This window comes from Nelusetta ayraudi, unplaced genomic scaffold (genome assembly GCF_046127955.1).
Source record: "Nelusetta ayraudi isolate G7.1 ecotype Tasmania unplaced genomic scaffold, CSIRO-AGI_Nayr_v1 ptg000004l, whole genome shotgun sequence".
Taxonomy (NCBI): Eukaryota; Metazoa; Chordata; class Actinopteri; order Tetraodontiformes; family Monacanthidae; genus Nelusetta; species Nelusetta ayraudi.
Window position 1 is genome coordinate 11,302,713 of NW_027466054.1, and position 27,288 is coordinate 11,330,000.

At 47.2% G+C, this 27,288-nt stretch overlaps 1 protein-coding gene across 3 annotated transcripts in view; it reads left to right on the forward strand.

Moving 5' to 3' along the window:
* Positions 1-27,288, forward strand: part of LOC142893835 (protein sidekick-1-like) — a 222,569-nt gene that overhangs the window by 141,912 nt on the left and 53,369 nt on the right. For all 3 annotated transcript variants that reach the window (XM_076034767.1, XM_076034776.1, XM_076034785.1), the window contains 9 exons: positions 1,041-1,157; positions 1,257-1,424; positions 2,051-2,153; positions 2,381-2,554; positions 6,723-6,859; positions 9,280-9,427; positions 16,363-16,503; positions 20,720-20,901; positions 24,170-24,285. In XM_076034767.1, coding sequence (XP_075890882.1) covers positions 1,041-1,157; positions 1,257-1,424; positions 2,051-2,153; positions 2,381-2,554; positions 6,723-6,859; positions 9,280-9,427; positions 16,363-16,503; positions 20,720-20,901; positions 24,170-24,285 — 1,286 coding nt within the window. The remainder of the gene's footprint in view (positions 1-1,040; positions 1,158-1,256; positions 1,425-2,050; positions 2,154-2,380; positions 2,555-6,722; positions 6,860-9,279; positions 9,428-16,362; positions 16,504-20,719; positions 20,902-24,169; positions 24,286-27,288) is intronic.

Consider the following 27,288-nt stretch of genomic DNA (forward strand, 5'->3'; position numbering starts at 1 on the left):
TTGAAAAAGGGTCTGGGGGGTTGCTGAGCCGGTTTAGCCACCAGGGCTCTCTGATGTTGTTTTTTCCTCGCACAAACCAATCAATTAAATGCTACTAATCTGATTGTTGTTTTGGTCATCAAAATGATAAATACAGCAAAGGCAGATCAGAGCTGCTTTGTGTGTTTTCTGGCATTAATGTGGGGTGAATATTTGGTTTGGTTTGGAATCAAGCCCCCCAGGAGCCGATATGGCAGCCCATTCATTTCAATGTAGTTGTTCCCCCAGTGCATACGTGAAAAGGTTCTTGACTTCTGCACAACAGGGCCAATAAAGCATGCGCTTCACACCATGCCACTGAAACTCCCATGATACGTCAGGACACATCAGCCAATCAGAACAAGCCGAGACGCAACAGCACGTACAACGCCGTGACGTCACACTGGGAATAAAATATATTTCTGTTCTTCTGGAATTTATAAGACCATCACTGTAAATTTGCAATAGAAAGATTAAGAATCATGTTTCCGGTCGCAGTTGTCCTGTCAGCCGTTTTGTAGGGGCTTATTTTTGTTTTGTATTATGTGTTTTTGTATTATAGAAAAAAATCCTTTTTAGGCCCAATGGGATTTCTTTTGTTGCAGTATCTCGAGTGGCCACTGGAAAGAATGGACGCGCTGCCATTTGCCAAGACTGTATTCAGTTCTTGTAATACAGCGGTGGTTTAAATAAGAGAAGCCTCCCAGTTAGCATTAGTTAGCACAACACAATTGGAGAGCAGCAGTTTAAAGCATCGGTCGTAACTTCAGTCACCTGCAGCTTTTTCTGATAATCCAAATATTTGCAGTTCAATCAAACTACACCTGTGAAACTCTGGTTTAGTTGCATCCTTCAAGGTCTCAGCTCAGCCCTCCAAACCCAAACCACGCTGACTGTTGCTGCCAGAATCCTGTTTAGTCCTGTGAACTCTGGAAAGTTAAACAGACTCCCGCACCTGCTCACACAGTCGATCACCGGCGGGTTGCCTCATCCTCTCCTCTCACTCACTCTGTGCGTTGCAGGTGTGGCCCCCAGATTTACTTCCCCCCCGTCGGATAACACGGTGACGGAGGGAAACACAGCTGTGTTTACCTGCCAGACGAGCGGAGCGCCCAAGCCCGCCATCACCTGGAGGAAAGGTACCCCACTGCACGCTCCCGGGAAACCCTCGGCGCCGTGTGTTGTATGTCGCCAGCTCTGCTCGACCTCTCAGTAACTCGCAATCGACACTCTCGCAGGATCGCAGGTGTTGGCCAGCGGCTCGGTGCAGGTTCCCAGGTTCACGCTGCTGCAGTCGGGCGGCCTGCAGATCCAGCCGGTCAGCTTCCAGGATTCCGGGGAATACACATGCATCGCCGCCAACTCGGAGGGATCGATCAATTCCACCGCCGCGCTAACAGTCTGGAGTAAGAAATGTACACACACACACGCGCGCGCGTGCGATAAATTGCTCAATATGCATTAACTCAACGGAGTAAAACAGAAATGCAACACTAATTTATCCGTAGGTGCCCGGTCTCATTAGCTGCGGCTAATGGACGGCAGTGCGATGGGTTATTGATGCCGCTGACCTGCGATGGTGGAATAATCATCTGAGCATGAGCACGAGTGATTAGCTGGTCAACTTAATAGCCTTATTTATGTGTATATAACACATATATGTCCTGACAAGTCGCAGTGATTCAGATGGTCCGGCCGTTCGTCGACGGCGCACTCACTCATCAGGTGCGGCAAACAAAACCAAAAAAGATTGCCGCTTCTCTGCGCGCACATTTGTTTTTTAAGAGGTGGAATTTTTCATTTGTGCTTGCTAAAATATGTGAAGGTCTAAAACCTGAGTGGAGAAGAGAGCGAGTGAACGCAAGCCTCTGTGTGGGATAATGTGCATACTAATGAATGCACTTTTTTTTTTTTGTTTGTTTTGGCTATTGAGTAAGACGGTGCGCAGCGGAAATATGAAATGATTTTCGGGCTGAAAGTGTCTCTCACTCTTTGCCCTCATTTTTTCTGACGCTTGCGGGATGTTTTGCAGGTCGCACCGTGATTTCCGTGCTTCCGACAGACCTGCGCGTCATCAAAGGCACCACAGCTGTTCTGGAATGCAACGCCACACACGACTCCAGAGTCAACGCCAGGTACCGACGTGTCTTTGGATTTCTGTATGCAAACACTGAAAGCTCACGGCAACCAGTGTGTGTGTGTGTGTGTGTGTGTGTGTGTGTGTGTGTGTGTGTGTGTGTGTGTGTGTGTGTGTGTGTGAAGGTTCTCAGTCATCTTAATGTTTTCTAATGTCTTGTAATGTTTCGCCTCTCATCGGTTGGATTGTCCAAAGTATTCAACCACCTTCCGTCTGTGTCTGCAGCTTCCGGTGGGATCGCGGCGGCACCACCGTCCTGCCCAGCAGCGGAGGCCGGGTGTCCGTCCGGCAAGGCTCGCTCACAATTGGCCAGACGTGGTCAGGTGACATCGGCGACTACACCTGCACTGTGACGTCTCCAGCCGGCAATGATTCCCGCACGGCGCGCCTTGAAGTCATGTGAGTCTGCTGCGTCTTTTGAATGTTGATCATGAAATACAAAGAGGGGAAATTTGTGGATATTTGGTTTCAGCCAATGTTTTTCAACCCATTCATTGAATAAATCCCATGGCACACCACCAACCAAGTGTGAAACCTGTGCCTGATGCACACAAAGCTGATGTCCTGGCAGGAAAATAGGCTTGCATGCTTTTCAGAGCACAGTCACTCCACAATAGAATGTGATTTTTGTTTTTTGGACCAATCAAGTGAACTTGGATCATTTTCCACGGCACACCTGACAATATCTCACGCTGCACTAGTGAGTTGGAAAATGCTGTTTTTAGCGATGCAGAAGTCGAGGCTACAACCAGAAACTGAAACAAAACATCTTGGCCAACCTGGCAACCAGCACCTTGGAGAGGAAGTAAAATCAATTGAACAAGGTGTAATTGTCCTCCAGTTCAGCTGCTATTGGATGGGTTTAATGCGGCTGGGAGACGAGGACAGTGAGATGTTAATTTGCAGTTAGTGGTCACGCGGGTTTCTGTGTTTTGTAGCGTCGCTGCTCATTCAGTAAATGTGTGTTTTTTTATGCATGAACTCATCTATCAAATCACCAGTCAAGCAAGTGTAAAAAACATTTTGAGGGAATGACACAATATGCAGTTATGGAAAATATGCATGAGAACATGGTGACGGAGAGCCTGCTTGTCTCTTGTTCCTGAGTTGTTTGCAGCTTCCTTCAGTGTGTGTTTTCTTTCACTCTGTCTCTTTGCTAAGACAGCAGTAAGATCAGTTTATTCCTCTTTCTCTTGACAAGTCAGCGAGAGAAAACAAAGTTATGTTTCTTGCCGTGCACATTCTACTGGGCATTGTTCTTATTTTACTCTCATTGCACCAAACTTTGCGGAAAAGCATCTCTGTGACTGTTGTTGCAGCAAATGTTACTCACGCATATGTATCATAAACAGTGGTGTAAACGTCCCATTTTAAGTCTCAAACACATCCCGAGCTCGGGGAGCCGAGCAGGTGTCTGATTTAACTCTGGCTCCTGCACCACACGACTTCCTGTGATTAGCTAATGGCCGCAGGTGAACCATTGCTCTCCATCCAGTACGTCAAGCAAACACTCCGCTCTCGGAGGAGGTCACAGACCCTCCAAAGCAAATTCGCATCTCTGTCTTATTAAAGCTGCCGGACCATCCAGCGTGAATTATTATAAATCCGCACTAATAGCTGTTTAGGGTCAGCTATTATTTCTCCCCTTCTGTGTTTGTGCGTGTGTGTGTGTGCACTGCCAAGCCGCTGGGATGTGAGCGCGCATCCATGACCCCGGGCCGGGGCGAACCCTTCCGTCAACACATTCCAGCCATTCCCCGTCCTTTTTGTTCAGCAAATTCCAATTACAAACGGGCCGGTTAAGTGTTTCTTCCTCCTCCCCCATCGCCAGCGCGGAGACGCCGCTGAAGCCGAGGAGGCTGCGCCCGGTAACAGACACTTGTACCATGTATTTATAGAATGGACTTATCATATATTAATGCAGTGCTGGGGTGGCGGGGAGGCAGAAACAGGAGTCCGCTGGGTGTGAATTCTGCAGCGAGCAGAGGTTACACATGTCAGAGTCAAAGGGAGGAGCCGCTTCTCTGTTTACCAAGAAAAAAGAAAAAAACACACACGGGGAATACAAAGGGATTTCTGCAGCAGCGCTGCGGCGGACGCGTGGGCGCGCACGCACACACACACACACACACACTCTCGCACAGTCACGCACACGCATGCGTGACTGACATTCTCGTTAGCTCGGTATCAACGGGTCACGGAGGCTAACAGACGCTGGCGGCTGAGGAGACAGACTAATTACCAGCAGGTTATTGGTTCAACTCCCGCTAGAGCCATCCTCGTGTTTGGCTGCGGCGCCGTCTGTGTGTGTGTGTGTGTGTGTGTGTGTGTGTGTGTGTGTGTGTGTGTGTGTGTGTGCGTGCGTGCGTGCGTGCGTGCGTGTGCGTGCGTGTGCGCAAGGGTAGTCGCTCTAGCGTTCTCTAAGCTCATCCATTAATTAATATGGTCGTGTCAGCTCAGAAAGGAAAACATCATTCTCTCCCTTCCTCCCCCTCCACCCCTCCACCCCCCCGCACTGGCACCAGATCATCCAGTGGCCGCCTCGCCCTCCCTCGCCCTCCCTCACCCTACCTCACCCTTCCTCATCACCTTCGCCCTCACTCACCCGCCTCACCCACTCTTCCTCCTGCTTCACCCTCCATCACTCGCCTGCCTCACCCGCCTCACACTCTCTTCCTCCTGCCTCACCCTCGCCCACCCACTCCTCCTCCTCCTGCCCCTTGCAGCGCACTGGTTATCCAGCCTCTCTCTCTCTCTCTCTCTCTCTCTCTCTCTCTCTCTCTCTCCCTCTCTCTCTCTCACCTTGTCACTTTCTCTTTATCCCCTCTTGAATATTAACAGCCAGAACAGGGCTCATGTATCCAGCAAAAACAAAACAAAAAAAACTTTATTTATTTTTTTGTTATGTGCTTTTGTTTTAAATCTGATCCACTGCAAAAAAAAAAGAAAAAAAAAAAGCCATTGGGCCTTTTAGAGGAGACCCAGCTGTTACAGGCACATTTTCCGGGGATTTAGGTGGAGGAAAAAACAGATGACTTTATTGGGAAAAAAATCATAACCCCCAAGACTGTACGTAACTAAGTGAACACACTGTAAACATTTAATGGGATAATCGGTGCTGAATGTTTAAATATTTTTCCTCTGTCTTTTGCCTTCGTAGCACCGGCTCTCTTCATCTTTAGCACCACAGAGTTATTTATGTGTGTAACGTTGTCAGAAGGTCCCTGCCAAGGAGCTTGTTTTAATAACAGCTCCCCCCCCCCCCCCCCCCCCAAACACCCTCAAAAAAGAATTAATTAAGGAGACACATGCATATGAAATCTGGCTCGTTTAAACACAGGGGACTGAGTTGTTCATCATGCTTTGAGTGCAAATGTATTTTTTCATTCTCTTCTTTTTATGTGGCCGGTTTAATATATTCAGTTATTTGTTATCTCTGCCTGCACCTGTAGCCTTTGCGCAGAGTGACACCAGAATCTTCCCCTGCTTTAAGCCAAGTGTTTTTATGACGCACTAAACTGAGCATAATCAAATGTCTGGACTCTCTTTATTGCTTTTATGGATATTTCGCCGTTGCCTTTTTTTTGTTATTATCATGGCAGGGATTCACAAATATCTGTGGGAGATCGGCCCAATGTCTGGAGAATTCCTTTTTAATAGATGTTGTGAAATATATTTTCTGTTTCTCCTAAACACAAACGGAATAAAATGGCACATTGAAAATGCGCGAACCGTTGCCATATTTAGACGATCCCTCCCTTTGGAAGCGATCCTGGACCGGACTCAGCCACCCCCACCGCCACCGCCGCCGCCGCCGTGGATGTTCCAGCCAAAGTTTTTCCACTGCTTGTATCTAATAGAGAGGGAGAAAAGCAGCACAGAAAACACATTTGTGACTCGTGAAAAGTCTTGGCTGTTTGTCACAGACTTGTTTATGAAACATCAGCGTGCACTTGTTTCAGACTCGCTGGGCTGGACCGGTGGGGATTTTAAAGGAACAATTCAACATTTTTGCATCGTTTTAAAAGGTTGCATCAGCAGATTGATGTCTGCTGTCTTGACATGGGTGTAAAATGATCATGCATAAACAATGGGTATTTACAGTAGGTCGTTGTAGCAGCAGCAGCTGCGTGACCTTGAGGAGGTGACACACTGATATAAAGACAGCGAGGGATGGCGTGGGTGTAGTTCTATCCTTTTAGCAGTAACTTGTGGAGTCGTAGACACTGAGACACTGAGTTGTGTGTCAGACCAACTGGTCGCAGTTTTAGAATAAAAATCTATAGGGAGTCCATATAGAAACCAAATCAGTTCATGATGAGGTTGCAGCCACAAGCACAGGAGTTCCGACTGAAGTTTTCAGCTCATCACAGGATTCAACAGGATTTGCTTCTGATCGCCAACAGTCCAGTTGGCAGAGTCTCTCTCCCTTACTGTCTCTCCCAAGTTAAAAAAAAAAAAACGACTGACACCTCGAGTCTGCGCTTGCAGCGTCATCTTCGTCGTCCGACATTGAACGCAGGCGTTCCGATGACAATTTGTGGCTCCTCTCTTGGTTTCTCCGCAGCGAGCTGCCGCACTCTCCTCGCTCCCTGACGGCCCGGCTCAACGACTCCGACTCGCGCTCCGTCTTCTTGTCGTGGCTGCGGCCCTTCGACGGAAACTCACCTCTGCTGTACTACGTGCTGGAGCTCTCCGAGAACAGTAAGTGTGTGCGTGTGGGTGTGTGTGCAGTGTGTGTTTCTCAGCATATTTTATGGTCCCTGAGTGGCAAACAGCTGCTCACTTGCTGTCTGCCACACTCACATTTACTGGAGGCAGACATATGGAGAATGGTGTCGCTGCATAAATGTACATCCAGGTTCCTTATAAATAAACCCCTACCTTTCTCACTCCCTCACTGCCGCACACTCTCTACCTCCTCCTCCTCCTCCTCTTCCTCCCTCCTCCCCCTCCCTCACCCTGCCACAGATGTTGTAACAGCAGGCTAGCTCTTTGTCAAATGAGAAATGGAGAGGGGAAGTGTGGGGTGTGGGGGTGGGACGGGGACGGATGAGTAGAGTGACTGTTGAAACAGATTGGAGGGCGACTGCTGCGCCTGCTGGGGGCCAAAGCGGATGGATCAGCCAACATTACACGCAGGTCCCGCCGCCCGTCGTATGATGACGTTACTGACCAACGAGCGTTGACCTTTTGATGCAATTTGGATATGTTCACCTTTGTTCTGACAACTTACAGGGGCAGAAGTGGGTTCTAGCTTTCTGTGCTACACCGGTGTTAGGGAGTAACAAGTTACATGTACGGTGTTGGGGAGTAAAAAGTTACATGCAACATCGTTACGTGATTTAATTGCAAAAAAACATGAAGATAACTGTCGTCAGTTACGTTACTGAAAAAAATACATAATTAAATTAGTTCAGACAAGGTCACTTTGTCAGAAATAACAATTTATTACACATCAACACGTTAGGTTTGGCAGTATGGTTCTGCTTGGGGTCCCCCTGCCCTTCCACGCAAGCATGCGAGGAAGCCCGAGGCGGGAAGCCCTTCCCGCCCTTCACGAGCCATCGTGAAAGGCATAAGGCAGGGACGGCAGCTCAGGTTCGGTTTGGGGACTCCCTCTCCCACGCGCTTGTGTGAGAGGCCTGGGCACGAAGCTCTTCTTTCTTCTTTACATCTCACCATTTTGTGCAAAACAAAGCCGAGCGTTATGCTCAATAATTTTATTGTTGTTGCTTTGCAGGGTTTTCTCGTGTACTGGCTTGGCACAAGCGCCTTTTCTCTTTCCCTCCACCAATGTTTGGAACTGTTCTGACGCTTTGATTGGTTCTCCTGTCAGCCTGCCAGTTTGAATTGTCTCTCTCTGTTTTGACTGCTGCTGAAATCTTAACACTGTCTTAACAGTTGGGAACATTTATTCAAAATTTAGAAAAGTAACCAAAATGTAATCAAATGTAATTAGTTACATCGCTACCATTACATTTTCAATAGGGTAACTTTTAATTGTAACTCATTACATTTGCAAAGGAATCCTCCCAACACTGTGTTTCACCCACTTGTATTGACCACACAACTGATCTCAGCAGCAGTGACACTTTCAAACCCAAACCCAAGAGTGTCGCTCGAGTGTCCTCAGCACCGGACACTCTGTCTCTGCCTCTAAACAGCCTTGTGAACACTGCAGCCCCCGAGCCACCCGCTGTCACCATGAGCGCGCCCACACCCGGCTACATGTAAACCAACCTACTAAGACGTGGCTCCTGTGTTTGGAGGCCGTTACTGTGCCCTCGGGTGATTTCTCTCCTGCTTTGAAACTCCACTGCAAGGTTTAAAAACGTCCTCAGAACCCAAGTAGCAAATGGGCACATTTGGAGCGAACCATCCCTTTTCTCCCCTCCTGAGCCGCTGCAGTTTCAGCTGCCGTTATGTTGCTTTTTTTTTGGGTTAGGAACTGTAATGGGCGGAGAGGAAAAAATATGAAGAAAAATGTTGAAATGTCCAGGCTGATTTTCTTCAAGGTTGAACCAGGCGCTGTGCAATGGAAGTGTTGTGTGCACAGTGATTACTCGCTCTTTCTGTCTCCCTCTGTGTGCGCGCGCGCGCGCGCGTATGTGTGTGTGTGTGTGTGCGTGTGTGTGTGTGTGTGCGTGTGTGTGTGTTGTACACTGCTCGCATCTACTGCATTCTCTGGAGATTCGTCGCTATTAGGAACGCGGAGAGAGTATTTCCATGTCAGAGAAAGACTCTAATAGACTCGCCAGGCTGACTTTAAACGTTGCACACACTGTCTTTCTTCCATCCTTCCTTCCGTCCTTCCTTCTGCCAATACGATACGTGCGGCCGGTGTGATGATTAGCCGTGCATCTGTCTGCGGCGCCATGCGGAGAAAGACTGAGGGATGAACCGGCAGCGAGCTGGCAGCCCAAACACAAAAGCATCTGTGCTTCTTCATTAACGCGCCTGTTCAACCTCCCCCACATCTCCAAACTTTCTCCCTCTCGCCACTTGCTTCCTTTATCTGCTCCTCCCCTCACTTCCTGATTTATGGCCCCCTGGTTGTCCTGCCGCAGCCTTGGCCGAGAGCCTCTCATCCGCCTCTGATCTCTGTGCCTCTGTGTGTTCAGACTCGCCGTGGAAGGTCTACCTCTCCGAGGTGGATCCCGCCGTCACCGGGATACCGGTGGGCGGCCTCACGCCCGCCCGGACCTACCAGTTCAGGCTCTGCGCCGTCAATCAAGTGGGCCGGGGCCAGTACAGCGCCGAGACTCAGAGGTAAGGAGCCAGGCGAAAGCGCACGTTTAATCACACAGGGCAAACAAAGCAAACACGTGCACACCGCTGCCGGCATGAAGCAATTTGAGATGTTCCCACTTTTCCTCCACTTTTTTCTCTTTTTTCTTCTTCAGCCCTGCTTTTCTATTTCCGTGCTGTTTAGGAAAAGCATGAAACTGTTTATTTCATGTAGAACATTGGGTGATGTGCATTAAAGACTGCAAGACATTTTCTTTTTTTTTTTTTTTTTCGGTGGCTTCCATCTTGGCCTAATAGACTTGGTCACAGCGCCTCACACTGAAGTGAAAATAAAAAGCCCCCACCTTCCTGCAGTCAAGGAGCTGAGCGTATGCACACCCACATGCACTAATTTCTGTATCTAAGTGTGCGTCAGGATGTGTGTGTGTGTGTGTGTGTGTTTTCCTCTGTGTGGATGTCTCATTGCTGCCAGCGCTGATGGGGACACGGTCTTGAGATTAGCTGTGAAACAGCGACGGATGCTAACAAGGCGAAGGCGATGGGAGTGGCTCTGTTTATTTTGACTCTATTTTCTTTTGCAATGAGCAATTTATATTCATCACATCCGGGATACGGATGTCTATGAGGCAGCCTGTGCGTTTGTGTGCGTGCGAGCGTGCGAGCGTGCGTGCGTGCGTGCGTGCGTGCGTGCGTGCGTGCGTGCGTGCGTGCGTGCATGTGGGCCAATCTCATTTTCATTGGATATAGTGAACCAAACATCGGAAATGATGAAATTAACTGCTCTGCCTGTAAAAGGGAGACTGTGATTTGCCCTGAAAAGTAAATAAAAATTGCGGGGGCTTTAAAAATAAATAAATAAATAAATAAAATACAAATGTTTCACACGCCTTTTTGTTTGTGCATTTATCCAGAGAGAAAACACTAATAGGGGTAATTATGATGCCACAGCACTGATGGAAGTGGGTTGGTGGGAGGGGCGTGGCATATCAACAGGTTTTGCCCCCCCTGCACGCGCATCAAGCCGCTGAAAAACACACACACAGACACAATGAAGCAGATGTTGGCTGTGCTTCAGAAGATGGCCACACACACATTTGCGTACACACACACACATTCCCAAATTGGTCTGACTGGACAGAGAGATCACAAGCTCACGCCAGTTGTCATTTTTCCAAATGGACTTTCGGCACTAACTGCAGCTATGAACATTGCCATCACACACACACACGCACGCGTCACATCAGGCTCCTCTGACACTTACCTTTTCCTTGACTTTGCTTTGTCTCCTTCCTCTTCCTTTCTCCTTCTTTCTTGCTCTGCCTGCATTTCCGTGTCTTTTCCTTTGGCCAACCCTGCGCAGAGCCCAGCAGTCGCTGGCTGTCACATGCTGTTGGAGCATGGAGTGGATGGTGTATTTTTTTTGGTTAGTTTTTTATCCCCTCCCCCCAAAAACGAAGGACTGGCAGACAGACAAGTCATCAGCGGTCAGCGTGCGAGAGCAGATGGAAACGTAACTCCTTCGGCGTTCGCCTCGTATGTAACCAACAGCAATTTGCGTTTCATCTGCTGGATGTTTGCCTGGAGAAAACATGCAAAGCAGCCGTCCAGGACGCCAAACCGATGCCGCACTTGACATGCGGGCAGAATGTAGCAGTGAGGGTGGGAGGAAAAATGTGTGCAGACGCCCATGAACACAGTAACACGCAAATGAACACAGTAACACAACAAAACGCACTAACTTGTACAATGTGAGAGGACGTTTGTGATACTGATGACGACAGAAGATATTTGAACGTCCGATTGCTTCTGCTCTCCTCCTCAGCATTTACCTGATTAGGAGCATTTCCATGCTGTTTGTTCTTTTCTTTTCTCTTTCTTCCACATTCCCTCTTTATATAATTATATATTAATATATATGATGAAAGCTGAAAAATATTACCTTTAGCACCCTGTTAGTTGTACATGACCCAGAGCTTGCTGTTCCGGTCTTTCAAAAAAGAAAAAGGGAAAAAAAAAAAAAAGCAACAAAAGAGTAGCAACTCATCAGGCATAATATTTTCATTATATTAAATAAATTAAAATAAATTAAACTCGGAGGATCATTAGAATTTTAAAGGCAAAGCTTTTGTCTTTTTTTTTTTCGTGCCTTTTGTCCTTGCAGCCGCTCAGTGAGCCTCAGAACATCTCAGGCTGTAAATTGCAGCCTCTGCTGTGTGCACATACCATAACTAATAGCCCCTATTTGTTGATATGTAGGGAGAGAAAATCATGAGCTGCGAGCCAGTCCTACATTCTCCAGTGCTATCTGTGCATGTGTAATTTCGTGGCCACACATGCATTTAAATCAAACTTAATGCCGCCTCTAACAAGGCATGTCAATCATTTGACTGGAAGCCCGCAGGCTACGAAAGTCTAGCTGAGCATTTTAGATTGAAATTTCATGCCATTTTTACACATTGTTAAGAAGAATAGAGAACCTTGTTAAAACAAACCCCCTTTAACAAATTAACAAAAGAAAAAGACATGTTTAATACACTTGTGCATTTGTGGCTCTTGGCTGTCTTTTTGATTTTTATTATTTCATAATAACTGAATTTATTGTGAGAAAGACCTGCAGCAGAACAAAGGAGAAGCTGCTGCCCTGGTCTGATTTTTCCCATCGTCTTCAACATCATGTGAGGCCAGCTGGCCGCCGCTTTTCAAAAAAGTCCTCAATAACAGCGGCCCATTTCGACATCACAATGTGCAACAGAAGCGTCTCAGTGAGGGTTTGTTGACGATGCCGAAGCCCATAACCTTCACTTGGCTCCGAGCTCCTCAAACATTGCACTGCAGGTTCAGATCCTCGAGGCTCACTGGACTTGAGGGAACTTCTGATAACTAACATGACAGTCCCAGATACATTTGGAGCCACGTAGTGTCAGACAGTGGTTCTGTCCGTGAGCAAACCAAAGTTAAAACATTAAAGCTGCTGAATTGATTGACGCTCATTGCTTTTGCTGTGGAACAAGTGCTGCTTGAATCAGCAGCGCTGATGATGGCGGTGGACGTGCAGCAATGTGTGCGTCTGAATATTCTCGGCAATCAAAGCCAACAAATTGACGAACCTGCAATGACAGCTGTGCCCAAAGAAATAACCAGCACTTTTCACCCGAGCTACTTTCAGCTCCTGCTTGTGCAAGAATATTGTTTGTTTACTGCAGCTCAGAGGGCAATCAAAGTCATTTGTGCAAGAAACTTTAAAATAGAGTAAGAAGAAACAGTTTAGCCTCGTTTAATTACTTTGAAGCTCGTCTCTTCATAGCAAAATAAATTGTGGGTAACAACGAGCAATTAAAGTTGTTATTTAAGTGCGTTATTTTTATTGACACGACAAAACTGAAGCGCGCAGACGGTGGCAAATGTTTGCCTCTGATCGTTTCATTATTTTATCACGAGTGTGTGCAGAAAGTTTCCCCGCTCCCTGCAAGAGCTCTCCTTTGTGTGTCACAGCCTTTTATTTGTGCAGCTTTTAGCCTCCGGCAAAAACAGCACAAAATTTAAAGCAGACACGACTCAGGGTGTCACACAAGGAAAGAAAAATAAGCTCATCTGCGTGGCGGATTTCTGCCCCCCCAAACCCTCCCTCTGCTTAGTTCTTCGCTCACCGGATCTGAAATGTACTGTCCCATTCGATTCGAGGCGGACCCAGCGTCCCGGTGAAAACCATTACGGTGAGGGAGTCGGCGTGTACATGGATTTATTTAGGGGGCTACTGGGCATTAAACCGTGGAGAATGACACAGATTAAAAAAAGAAGAAGAAGAAAAAAAAGTTTGACTAATTCCCCAGCAGGGGAAGTTGCACACTTGAAAACACGCACGTCTGGAGCAGAAAACGGCCTCTTTTTCAAAGTAACGAGGGACAGAGAAAGTGTGTCAGGCGGCGTTCAGACAGAGTTCCAGGCTGCGTCTGATTGGTTCTTTTTTTTAGTGTGTCTAAGCGTTTTGTGGTTGAAAGTGATCGGAGGGTGAAAAGGTGGGGGGGGCGGGGGGGGGGGGGGGGGGGTTTATGTGTTTAATCTCTAGCGTAGCGTCGATGTCCTCGCACTGAACCCCCCACTCGCCACCTCCCTCCCCACCCTATGCAATATTTACTCCAGATACGGTCGCATGGGGGATTAAGGTTATTCTGGGGGAAAGTTATCGAGGAAAAGAGAGTCGCTTCGCATTGGCGCCTGTTTTTTATTCGCAGTCGAGCAGCCGATGAGTGCATCTCCTCTCCGCTCTGCGGTTGTGTGGTTGTGTGGGTGTATTTTTTTTTTTTCTTTTAGTCGTTGTTGTTTTTTTTGTTGCATGAGTTATTCTATATGCTTCAGTGTACATCATCAATTCCAGTCAAAAGCAGGCCGAGAGTTCAAATTTATTTATACCCCATTTTTCCAGGGTGGCTATGTGTGTGTGCCCATTTTGCACACACAGGGCCTATTAGTTTGTGTGTGTATGCGTGTGTGCATGTGTGTCTGGGTGCGTGCACCCGCCTGCAGCACCGGGTGCTGACTGACAATGCCCAACCTAACAGAAGTAAAGCGCAGCTGTAAAAACCACTGGCCTGTGCTGCGTATACATATATATATATATATATACATATATATATATATATATATATATGTATATATATATATATATATATATATATATATATATATATATATATATATATATATATATATACATATATATATATAATATCTGCCTGCACGGGTCTCTAGCTCCCAGTTTTCACTTCTCTGCCTCCACCGCATGCACAAACACACACACGTGTGGAAACGCGCACATATTTATGGGCGCGTTTCGGATTTGGACACACGCTTCCCAGAGAGGCGTACAGGACTAATGGCTCAATGGCTCACAGGGAAATCATTCCAGACGACGGCGACGTCGAGGCCCCTGCAGAGGCATGGCGAGGGTGGAGGGTGGGGGCGAGGGTGGGGGGAGGAGGGCCGTTAATCTCCAGACATAATCCACGGGAGGGAAAAAGACCATCGGATGTAGCCGTGTGTCTTAAGCTGAGGGAAATTTGTTTAGTGTGTTTATATATGTGTTTGTGTGTGTTGTGTGTGTGTGTGTGTGTGTGTGTGTGTGTGTGTGTGTGTGTGTGTGTGTGTGTGTGTGTGTGTGAGTGTGTGTGTGTAAGTGTTAGAGAGCGCATATGGCTCTGATTATGCTAGCTGAGCTGCTTAGCGCTAAGTCAGAGGCCAGCCAGCTCAGCCCTGGCGTTTATACCGAGCGCGGCGAGCCGAAGGCAGGTTTAATCACGGGTTGGGGGAGTTACGCTGCGAGAGAGGGAGGGGGGGAGGGAGGGAGAGATCAAGGAGGGGAGGCAGATGAGTTGAAGATAGAAGGATGAAATAATTGAGGCCAAAGGACACGCTTGACGAAAGGTGAAAGGTCACAGACGCGATCGAGAGGGAAGAAAGTAGAAAGAGTGGAACAGAATGTCACAGGGAGGATGGACGCAAAGTTTTGGAGGAAGTTTAACCGAAAGAGGCCAGAAGGTTAGATTTCTCTTCAGAGCGTCCAAACTCCAAAGGCCTTCTCTCCATTCTGCACGATGGTGGTAAATGCTCATCACGGGCCAAGATCGAAGTTTTCAGAGAGTGAACTGCAGAAAACAGACACACAGACGTCAATCTTCTGGCAGGATGCTGCTGATGTTTTGCCCCCCTCAGGTCTGACAAAGAGGGGATGCAGCCACCTGACGCGACCAGGTGACGATCAGCGTTACCACTGCGTCTCGTCTTTCACTTGTTGTTTTTTTCTACGTCGTTTACCAATGAACGCTCGGGACCGACGGTAGACGGTCGGGTCAACTGTGAAGAATCAGATGACGACGAACAAATGAACTGTTGGCTCCTGCTGACAACCAAGAATCAGTCCAATGTTTCAGTTACCTCTTATTGCATAAGCCTACATTTGCTCAAACTGTCCTGTATGAACAACATAAACTGACTGTTGAAAACTGGGAAATGTCTGTAAACAAGTTCAAAAAAAAGGGAGAAAAAAAGAAAAGAAAAACAACATGTTTTCTTTTCTTAATCCTCATCATCCACTAGCGGCTTAATTGTCTTGCACAACCCGTATAGACAGTGCACAGGTCATACTGCACGGAAGATTGGCAGTGTTCAAATCAAATACATGCTGGAAAGTCAGGACGTAGAAGAGGAAAATGCAACACACACACACGGTAATGGCCGTTTGTTATTCTCGCTGTAACTGAGCAACGACACAAAAGGGATTTGGGAATTCTTGGCGGCCGCTTCCGCTAAAGCCTCTCACTTTGGGTGTTTTTTCATTTTTTGAAACGCCTGGTCTTGTCTCAGTCGGTTCCCCGGGAGGAAGGTTTTCTTCTTTTTTTACTTTTTTTTTTTTTGGCGTGGTACACAGGAAGTGATGCGTTAAATGTTTCCATCAGCGGCGGCGGCGGCGGCGGCGGCGATGGTTTGTTTGAAATAAATGAGCGGTATAAGCGGAGATGAATGGCACGCGCATTAAATGAGACGACACACGGGGCTGGTTGGGGAGGGGCTGAGGGATGAGGGAGACGGAGAGCCACATATCTGGGACGAATTCATCAGAGCTGCTTAATGTGTGATTCTTCATAATGTGCCGCCGCTCCCTCCGTCCCGCGCCTCCGCTCTGGGCGGCTGGCAACCATTTGTTTGTGGACAAGCAGATGAGAAACGCAGATGAAGACACTCAGGAGGGAGATTTAACGTTAAAAGTCTCATTCAGGCCTTCAGTACCTTCGCCTCCGCCGCCCATAAATCCGTCTTGCAGCCGCTATTACGTTGCAGCGCAAGCGCTCAAATTGCTCGTCAACCAAAGCGACGCACTAATTACGCAGCACCTAATAAAATAAAGCGTACAATCATTTGTCTATTCCGCTCACCCTCTCCTCCAACGTCTTGTCTGTTAGATTGATGCTGCGGGAGGAGGCGCCCAGCGCCCCGCCGAAGAACATCGTGGCCAGTGGGCGGACCAACCAGTCCATCATGGTCCAGTGGCAGCCTCCGCCCGAACCGCAGCTCAATGGGGTCCTGCGAGGATACGTCCTCAGGTAAGCAAAATGCACGGAGGGTCAGGGGATGGAGAGGGCGGTTCAAGTGGTTCAAGTTGTTTTTCAATGCCGCTTTATTGTCAATCCTACGATATGTAAGGATAGCATGCAGGTTCAAGAGGGTACGGAAAAAGCGCAGAAAAGTACAAAACTACATCAGAGTAGTGCAAATAAGATTGAGAGAAGGCTGCAAAATTGAGTGCAACACTGCATGAGCACAGCTCAAAGTTAGAAAATGCAAAAATTATATCCAGGAGAAAGATGTGATGTCGTGTGTGTTTTTTCTTCTTTTTTTGATAAGTGATTGCACCAGGAGACTAAATAGAAACACCTGAAACCGATTACGAATTGGGACCTTGAGGGTTTGTGACAGTGACGAGGTGGTGAATTTGACTAACAGCACTCGTCCCGTCACTGAGCGGCGCAGTGCCACCTGTCATCCGCTGTTCAGTAACAAATATTTCATTATTTTTCTTCTTGTCCATCTTTGTTAAATAACGTCAACGCACTCTCGGCCGCCGTCCCGCCGCAGCGCACTCGATCACGCTCGCACGCTCCGGTTGCTCGCCGTGCACGTCCGTGTACTTAGCGTCGCCGCTCGAGTGTGTCCCATTTCTCCGGCAATCTAAAGTGCACCACGCTTGATTTGCACTTTATCTCGTCCCGGGGCAAGACAGCGACTGAGTAGTAGTAGTAGTAGCCTAAATATAAATCCCACGATGCATCATGCCGCCGTAGTTTATTCCCATCGTTGATGAAGACCATTTATTGCAACCAGCGGCAGGCAGGCAGGCAGGCAGGCAGGCAGGCAGGCAGGCAGGCAGGCAGGCAGCGAGGCCGCAGCTGAAGGCTTCACTCTTAAAAGCCGTCCTGGTCTGAGCGCCGCGCCGCAATGCGCCCAAGAGGAAGCGAACCGAGACCCGGCGTTAAACTACAGATCACTGAAGAGCCCAGTGAAGTCAAGCCGAGCTGGTGGAGGCTGGAGTGGTGGTGGTGGTGGTGGTGGAGCTTTAGCCACAAGCAGCAGAGATCAGTGTGAGACACAGTGATGCTGAAAACTGTGTTTTTCAACTGGTGGGTCGTGACCCAAAAGTGGGCCGCAGAGCTGTTTTGACTGGGTCGCGGCCTCGTGGGCAGATTCCCTATTTCTTGTCAAAGGGATTTTAGAACATATATAGATACGGAGAGAGAGAGAGAGAGAGAGAGAGAGAGAGAGAGAGAGAGAGAGAGAAATTCTCGGCATTTATGGTGCAGGGCACACAATTCAATTCCATAATTTCAATAATTTATCGACTAGGCATGATAGAACGTGGGCTGGCGTTTTTACTGTTGTGGAATAAACTTGGGTCGCAACTTCATGCTGAGGAAAAACATGTGGGTTGAGAACCACTGGTATAAAAGGTCCAGTGTGTAAATTGTTTGAAGGAAGCCTGCCTGACAGAGCGTTTCGTAGTTAAGGCCACTGTCAGACATTTCTAGGCTTCCTGAAAAACTGTTGGTGTAAGATGGCAGCTAACAAGGACCCTTGTTGCTCTATGTCTGTTCTTATACATACTAGAACCATTCCAAAGGTAGAAAAACCACATTACTTTTATTGTACTACGCGTTTACACGTTTATTAATGTGTTTATGGGCAACATATTAAGCTGTTACCAATATAAAAATTACAAATCAGGCCAGATTTTACAAACTGGACCTTTGAACAGACTTGGTGCTGAAGGAAAATGTGATTGGTAAAGAAAACAGTGATGTGACCTGCTGGCTGACGGCGTCTCCGCCCTGCTCAAACCAACGCAGCGCTGAGACGCAAATGCCGTCACTTTATGATTTATTGATATCCTGAGAACATGATCGCACAGCGGCATGTTTGCAAGATCCATGGGAGCATCATCCCGGTGGGCCGGCCCACACACTGTGTGTTCCACCATACAGTTTACAACATTAAACAACAACAACATTCCAGTGAAGGGCAGCGAATGACAAACGCACAACATCTGGCGGAGGCTGAAGTGTTTTTCATCCTTTCGTCCTTTCTTTTAATTGGACGCCGGCCATCGCCGCTCGTACCTCCATATGCAAATATGTTATTAATAGTAACCTGGAGTCTTTTATTAGAGCCACATCCACATCACTGCCGTTAATGAGGCTGGACGTTAACGGCAGCAGGTGAGAGAATCTGAATTAAAGTGATGTCATTTGATCATTTTGACAATTTGATAATGTTGTGGGTCAATCCAATGCATGCAATCTGGACTTGACATCATTCCAACACAATCAGCTGCGTATGTTCGTCTTAGCAAAAATATCCATGCCATATTCCTCACTACATCCCTATCAGGCGTTATTATATTACTGCTGTATTATGCAGAACATGCATGTGGCTCTTGACTCGTGTGTGTGTGTGTGTGTGTGTGTGTGTGTGTGTGTGTGTGACGTCTCAGAGACGAGTGCTCTCCACGGACGACGCCGCCGCCGTCCTTGGCTGTCTGTCCTCCGCTGCGACAGGCGTCGTCCACCTCGAGTGCGACTCGCCGCCTGTAATCAAACTGCCATCAGTCGTCCCGTGGCGGATTTGCATATAATGGCGGTGGAAGTGATCGGGTCTTTATCGGCAGCTCGGCCTCCACTTGGCTGCAGCGGCCGAGGGGACCAGACACACCCACCCCTCCCATGACACATCACCCCCGCTTTTTTTCACTTCTTTTATTCTCCTCTATGGTCGTCTTGAGGGAGATTGCTCCCTCTTTTCCCCGCCGTCGCCTCCTGCTGGTCCCGCCCCCCTCTGTCACTCTGCTCCCTGCGGTCACAGTGTCACTGTGTCAGGTGGAGACGGAGGGGACACGCGGCCCGTCTCCCTCTCAGTCGCTGAGATGCCGTCAGCCTGAGGTGTCTGAGCTGCTGTGGAGGCGTTGCCGCGTTTAACTGCACACTGTCTGTGCACGCGAGTGTGTTTTTTGTGTGCGCTAGTGTGTGTCTGTGCGTGCGTGTGTGAGTGTGTGTGAATGTGAGTGTGTTTGAATGTGAGTGTGTTTGAGTCTGACTGTGTGTGCATGTGAGTGTGTGTGCACGCGAGTGTGTGTGCGTGCGTGTGTGAGTGTGTGTGAATGTGAGTGTGTTTGAGTCTGACTGTGTGTGCATGTGAGTGTGCGTGCACGTGAGTGTGTGTGCACTCGTGTGAGTGTATGAGTGTGTGCATGTGTGTGTGAGTGTATGAGTATGTGTGTGCGTGCGTGTGTGTGTGTGCGTGCATGTGTGTATGAGTGTGTGTGTGTGTGCACGTGTATGTGTGTGAGTGTGAGTGTGCGCATGCGTGTATGAGTGTGTGTGTGCACGTGTATGTGTGTGAGTGTGTGCGCATGCGTGTGTGTGTGTTAGTGCACAAGTCTGTTTGTGCGTGACTGCGTGCGTGTGTGCGTACGTACGTGCGTGTGCGTGCGTGTGTGAGTGTGTGTGAATGTGAGTGTGTTTGAATGTGAGTGTGTTTGAGTCTGACTGTGTGTGCATGTGAGTGTGTGTGCACTCGTGTGAGTGTTTGAGGTGTGAGTGTGTGTGTGCATGTGTGTGAGTGTATGAGTATGTGTGTATATGTGTGTGCGTGCATGGGTGTATGCGTGCGTGAGTGTGTGTGTGTGTGCGCATGTGTGTATGTGTGTGTGTGTGCACATGCGTGTATGAGTGTGTGTGTGTGCACGTGTATGTGTGTGAGTGTGTGCGCATGCGTGTGTGTGTGTGTGTGTGAGTGCGCAAGTCTGTTTGTGCGTGACTGCGTGCGTGCGTGTGTGCGTGCGTACGTGCGTGTGTGTGTGTGTGTGTGAGGACACCAAGAGCGCTGAACACGCTGTTTCTCTGAATGTACATAACGTGTTCAGTACCTGAGCTCCCATTACGATGGGGCCGTGCGGCCGCTCGTATATCCTTTGAAGTGGACAGTTATATCACGCGCACTAAAGCAAAGGCCTTGGAGGTGCACTATTCAGAGATGTATATGTGCCACCGATGGTTTTTATTCCGCCGCCATGCCGCCATATTTCAAGTGACTTTTCTTTCCGTGAGCCTCGTCTCGCACCTTTCAGCCACCGACGTTACATCTAATGGTTGATAATAACGGTGAGCGGAGGATTGTTCTTCCTTTGCGCGTACAGTAGAAAGAACTTTGTTGCTGTGTAATATCTTCAGGCTTCACGCTAGCAGCTGTATTGTATTTGTGCAACCGCAGGTACCGTCTGGCCGGGTTGCCGGGGGACTACCAGGAGAAGAACATCAGCAGCCCGGAGACCAACTACTGTTTGCTGAAAGACCTGATCATCTGGACTCAGTACCAGATCCAGGTGGCTGCCTACACCGGAGCCGGCCTGGGCGTCTACAGCAGCCCTGTCACAGAGTACACTCTGCAGGGAGGTGAGTACAAACTGGCAACACAACAGATTGGCTCTTTTTTTTGGAGGTTTGTTTTTAAGTTTCTCATTCCTGCTGGAACTTCACAGACAAGTGCAGAGAAGCGGAGTGACATGGTGTTAAAACTGAAAGATAGTAGCTAAATTAAAGGGTTTTTTTTGAGCAGAGACATTCTGGTAGGATTTCCCCTCAGTTGGTTAATTACCTACCAACAAACAAAAAAGATTTAGCGTTAGATACTTGATAATTACCCAGTCTCATTACAGGATGAGTAAGAATTAATGCCCCATACTCCGATTTAATGAAATTGCTCAGACTTCTCTTAAATCTGCAAGCAGCTCTAAGTCTCATCTGTTGGGGCGCATTAGTTCCTCTAATTGCTCCTAGATTAAAATTACATGTCCCTTTTTCCCCCAGATATATTGTAAAATATCCAATCAGCATTAAAGTCTTGTCAGGAACAAATCAGGGCTGTGCACAGACACAAATCCCCACAACTTGACACTTTCCAGGTGTTCCACTGTACTTATTCACACATAACGCGGCGTCGGGTGATACATAATAGGGAGTTTGGAGGGGGGGGGATTTTCATGCATCAACCCACACTTCTCTAAAAATATATTCAGACTTAAGTCCACGGTGGAATTTCCATAATGGCAGCCGGTCTGAGGCAGCGAGTGAGTAAATCCTCAACAGGTTTCACCATTTCCCTGTGCGGAGGTATCAAATGACTGAATCGCACTTCCAGGCAGTGGCGGTTTAAGGAAGGGGGGGAAAAAAGTTCTCCTCGCAAGGCTTGACGACATCACTCTGAGCTTGTGGGAAGAAGCGCTCAGCTCACTTCACACTTGCGGCTAAAGTTGCCCCTGAAGGCTCGCCAGAGTCAGCCAGCCGTGAGGGGACCCTGGGGGCCAACCTGGGACATGCTTGGAGGAGTAACATCTCCCAGGGCGAGCCCGTGTCCGCCGGGCGTCGTCGGTGCAGCGGTTTGTTTGTTGTGATAAACATTTTTGGCTCGCCGCCGGCCCGACCATCGCCGTCTGTCCGACACGAATCCGCGTGCAGTGGAAAGGGGGAGAAGGGGAGATGAGGGAGAAAAAAAAGAGAAGTGATGAGGATGAATCTTTTTCAAACACGTGCCATTTGACTTACGGGTTGACACGGACGCACGCACTCACGCACATTCACACCGAGCAGGTAAAGCTCACAGTCATTTATCAGAGTGTTAAGTTCAGCTTTATAGACCCTGTAAAGGGAGTCGGCTTCATTAATTATTCCAATGCGGCTCTGTGGCTCGGAGTGGCTGCAGCCACGCAGACATTTTCTGACGTTATTTCTCTCTGTATTTTTTTTCCCTCCTTCCAGCAGGATGTGGTTGAACCCAGTGTCGCTCTCTGATAGCATTACTCTTTTTCTGCGGCTCCCCTCACACGCAGCCGCGCACGCATACTAAGATTCCCCCAGAGGGAAAGACTTTAGTGTTTTATCTGTGGATGTGAGCTGCGAGGGGTGAGAAGCCTGTCCCCAGGAGTACAGTGAGCGAGGCAGGCAATGGGGAGGCATCTTTAACATCAATTAATCTTCTGTCTTTTCATCCTTCGGCTCTCCATCTCTCATTATCTTCATCCTTCTCCGCTCCTCTCTTCGGTCCGGCCCGCTTTTTTCTTCTTCTTTTTTTCCAGCGCCTCACCTCTCCTGCGCATGTCGTCAAGCCTCTTTGACTTAAATGTTAGATGTAAAGGGCATTCCCATCATGCAGCGCTACATTATCACTGTGGATTTCTGGCATCAGCAAAAAACCTCTTATAGTTTTAATCACCATAAAATGTGCCAGCAAACACACATGTGCGTTCGCACTCGCGGCCATCTCTCCCTGGCTCTCATGTTGGTGTTGAACCTTGCAGATAGATTACACAAGTGATACGGAGAAGCACCGAATACCAAATGGAAGCAAGCGAGTAAAAATCCTCGCCGGATTAATCCTGTTGGATGATTCTGAAGTAAACATCTTTAGCTCTTTATCCGGCTGAATAAACATCCTACATTTCGTTGAGATTCTGCTGTTTGCAGTGAAATGTGTCGCACAACTACATGTTTTAAACACAGCCGGACTTTTGTTTGCTATAGAATTTCTGCTAATTCTTTCATGTTCAGCACTGTGTTGTGCTTAAACCGGCTTTCATAGTCACTCTGTAATATATAAAGCCAGAGTTTGCAGCTGTTTACCACGAGCAGCGTGTGTTTGTTTTAATATAGTGAGAAAGAACATAGGGCAGAAGAAAGTGACGTGAGTTATAGTGAAATGCTGCTGATGTAACACAGAAAGTTTTGTTGTATTGTCAGCAGTACAACTACTGTTGACCCTCATTTTAAAGGTGGTACAACACTGAGGTCTAGAAACCCCTTTGTGATGTCATGGGGGGACTGATAATTTGGGTTTTGTCAGGTTTGCCAGGAAACTTCTGATGTGCACTTTAACTGAAAAGCATTTCACAGGAGGCCACAAGCAGAGGGCCAATGACACTGCCTTCTGTAGATCTGACAAACTGATGATGATAAATGGTGGAAGGCTGCTAGAATGGAGTCGAGGAACATGAAGTACCTCATAGCACAGATAGATTGCTATGTTAGAAAATGCCCACAATGCACTGCTAATGGTGTCACTAATATTTACAGTTCATGATTTCATGGGGAAACAAATGTGTGTTTTGTGTACAAAGCGAGTGTTGAGTTTCACTGGTGAATATGCAGAAGTAATGTGGCTTCTAGCCTCTTTAGGTCCCGGACTAAAAAAAATACAATTCATTCATCATGTTTGCTATTTTAATGAGGAGTCATATTTCAGAGGCAGTCGCTGGTGGGGCACAACCCTAATCTCGTTTCGCCATCCTTGAGCTTACAGCAGCCTGAACACGTGGAAGCAAAATACAATGGATGGGATGAATTATATCAGGAAATTGGGTCATTTTGCAGCAGGGAAAAGAAGTCCAACTTTGGCATTTAGCTTTGCAAGCCTCGCAGATATTTTTAATTAAAATAATGGACTGAAAACAATATTGTGAAAAATGTGTTGCTTTTGAGATCATTTCCACGACTGCTTGTTGAAAATGTGAAAGCATAACGCTTAAAAAAAATATCATCTCTTCGTCCTTGCAGGTGCAGAGTTCCAGTCCCCACCCCCACCCCCACTAACCTCCCACTTTGTGTCACCGCTCATACTGTTTTTATTGGTCTATTTGTTGCTAATCATGATGTGTATCCGTGTGCTTAGTTCCCACAGCACCTCCGCAGGAAGTAGAAGTGGTCGCCATCAACTCCACCACCATCCGCTTCACCTGGAACCCTCCACCTCAGCAGTTTATTAATGGCATCAACCAGGGATACAAGGTAAGCCAGGACTATTAATAAGGTTGGCACATGTGCGCCGCCTGCTCGTAAGTTATAATAAAGTACCTTTTAATACAGAATAGCCCTTTAAATATTGTAACTGGCTTCTGTCGTCACTTGATGTCACTTTTTCATTTCTGCAGATAATGATAAATGTTCCCAGAACTGCATGGATTTTTGCCCGTGATAAGCAATGCTTTCAATGTAGGCGCACTGAGTACCTGGTGGAATAGTGCAATCTGAATCTAATCCATCATTATTATCGTCATTACTACTAAAAAAGGAAAACTACAGACCTGCATAGAACGGTTAATTTCTTTTTTCATTAACATTGGAAAAAAAAGTCAAATAAAACTGAAAATGAAAGAAAAAGCAGACCCACAAGTTCAGAGGTCGTTCACCAGGGCACACTGCTGGGCTCCTGTTTACACAAACAGTGCGCCGAGCCCTCTGAGACATCAGCCCTGCAGCACTGGAATTATAGCCACCAACAGAAGAAAAGCACGAAGAGAAGGAAAAATTAAATGTTAAAATAGAACCAGGAGGGATCAAGGGACCACAGAGAAGTAAAGCAAAAATAATAAAGAAGCAAGATAATGGAGTGAGCGTGCAGAATGAACTGTGTGAGTCGTGTGTGTGTGTGTGTGTGTGTGTGTGTGTACCAGTTCTGCTGTGTGATTTATTTTTCACTTTCGTGGTGGCAGCCAACCCCAGAGGAACTGATTAACATGACAAAGAAAATACATCACATTCTTAGTGTGTGTCACTTTCTGCGTGTGTGTTCGCGCACGAGTGTGTACGTGTGTGTGTGTCGCTTAGGGGAACGAGAAGTTGGTGTCTTTGTTGGTTGATAAATACTATATGGCTCTCCATGTGTTTGATGTGGCTCTCTGATGTTTTCTTTGTATACCAAGCTTTACTACTCCAAAATCAGCCCGGCCTCATGGTGCGCCGCCGCGCATGAGAGCGTGCACGTTTGGGGGTTGTGCTAGTTAGAGGACAGTGCGTAATTATATTAATTAAACGAGGATATGAAGCAAAGCCTCATCTCATCTAATCACGTCCTCCCACGGCTGACTGGCTGTGTACAATACCCTGAGTCTGTCTGTCTGTCTGTCTATCTATCTATCTATCTGTCTATCTATCTATCTATCTATCTATCTATCCATCTATCTATCTATCTATCTATCTATCTATCTATCTATCTGTCTTTTTAAGAGGCAAGTAAAAGAAACAGATTTCCATTGAGCAGATTGCGTTTGCCTGATTCATTAAGGGCTGGTGAGTGCCTGTAAAAATGTATTAAATTTGGTGGCTCCCCTTCATTTTATGCAGACCATGGAAGCATGCAGTATAATGAAGCGCCATGCAGAGACCTGACAGCAGCAGTTACATATATATATATTTTTTTTAATCTAAAGTACATTGAAATATAGAGCCTGGTTGTGTTTTCATGTGCTTGGTTTACGCTAAATTTCAGGTTTTTGTTGCAGTCGGATTTGAATCCCATATGTTACCGAGGTGAGGCAGAGGCAGCCCTTTAAAAGTGGACCGCAGTGAGACTGGAGGCTGCCTGATCCGTAGCCTAGAAACACTCATAAGCTGGACTGTGCAGATAAAACAAATTACAATGAGGAAGCTCATCGTGCCATGGCAGACTCATCGGGCACGTGTGCAGAAGCGAGCAGCCAGCGGAGGAGAAGTCACTCAGCCGTCTCCTGCCGCCGATCCCCACTTCTCACAAATGCATTAATGTCTCATTTGATTTGCTCAGTTTTTGAATGAATGAGATTTTGAAAAAAAAAAAAAAAAAGTTTAGATCTCAGAACACTCATCTGTTGGGTTTGCTGTTCCCAACAGATTAGGACTCATCAGTCATTCCAAGCAAATTGCTTTGTTTTGGTCGACGTGAGCAAAAGAGTCAGTGCTGTTCTCCACCAATCTGCATAAACATCGCTCGCACATGTCACTGGTGAAAAGTGACAAATGGATCCTCAGCGTTTTTTTTGTTTTTTTTTGCGCATCTCCTCACAACTTTGGAAATGTCCTTTCATAGTTGAGTCGAGTCGTTGCATGCAAAACAATCTGTTGGTGACAAAATGTGACAGCCGTGCGTGTACATGCTGTGACATGTTGAGTGCTCGTGATGTCTCAATTTCCGGCAGAGAGCAGTCGTAATGCACAAAGCGCTTGGAGAGACAAAACTGCAGTTTATATGCTGTAGGAGGGTTGCCATCAAACACAGAGAAAAACATTGAGATGCAATTCCAGGGTTAAGAAGTCATCCGAACATTTTGAAAAAAAAACTTTTCATTTTGGTGCCACTGAAATAGAATGAAAAGTCTTGAAATTTAATTTAATAGATTTTGTAGATATGCTACCTTTCGCCATAGCGTTGGGATAGCACTGAACTGACAACTGCACTTTCAGCTCCTGGTTGGGCCAAAGCGTTGAAAAAAGAAAACACTGGGATTGTGCAGCGCAAACAACAAGCTGCAGATTCAAAGAGTTAAACGGTGCTTCACTGGGCGAGATAAGGCTGTTACTTCTCGGGGTGTGTGCGGTGCCAAATGAATGTTGTGATATTGTCTGCAAGGCAGACAGAACAATTTGTGCCCGGAGTGATGGAGGTCATTTGTAAAAGTTTGTGTCAATTTGCCAAGCACCCCCAGCAGACAGAGGCGGGGGCATTGTTCCACCGCTCCATTAATGAAAAGAGTTGAGCTGGACATAGTTGGGTAGCAGCTGCTACCTGCTATCACACACACACCAACATTTTGTTTAAGGGCTTTCGCATTTGTCCGTTGTGGTAATGCAATTTAGGAGTGGCTCTGGATAAGGAAGAGTGCCTCATTTTCTTTTAAATTAGAAAGAGTAAATTGAGGACATGCAGAAATTTAGCAAAAACAAGGTACGTCTCGTTCGTCCGAAAGTGGTGATTTAATTCAGCCTTAGTTGAGGGGCAGGATCCCAGGAAATGGAAGCTACCAGTGGTGGTGGTGG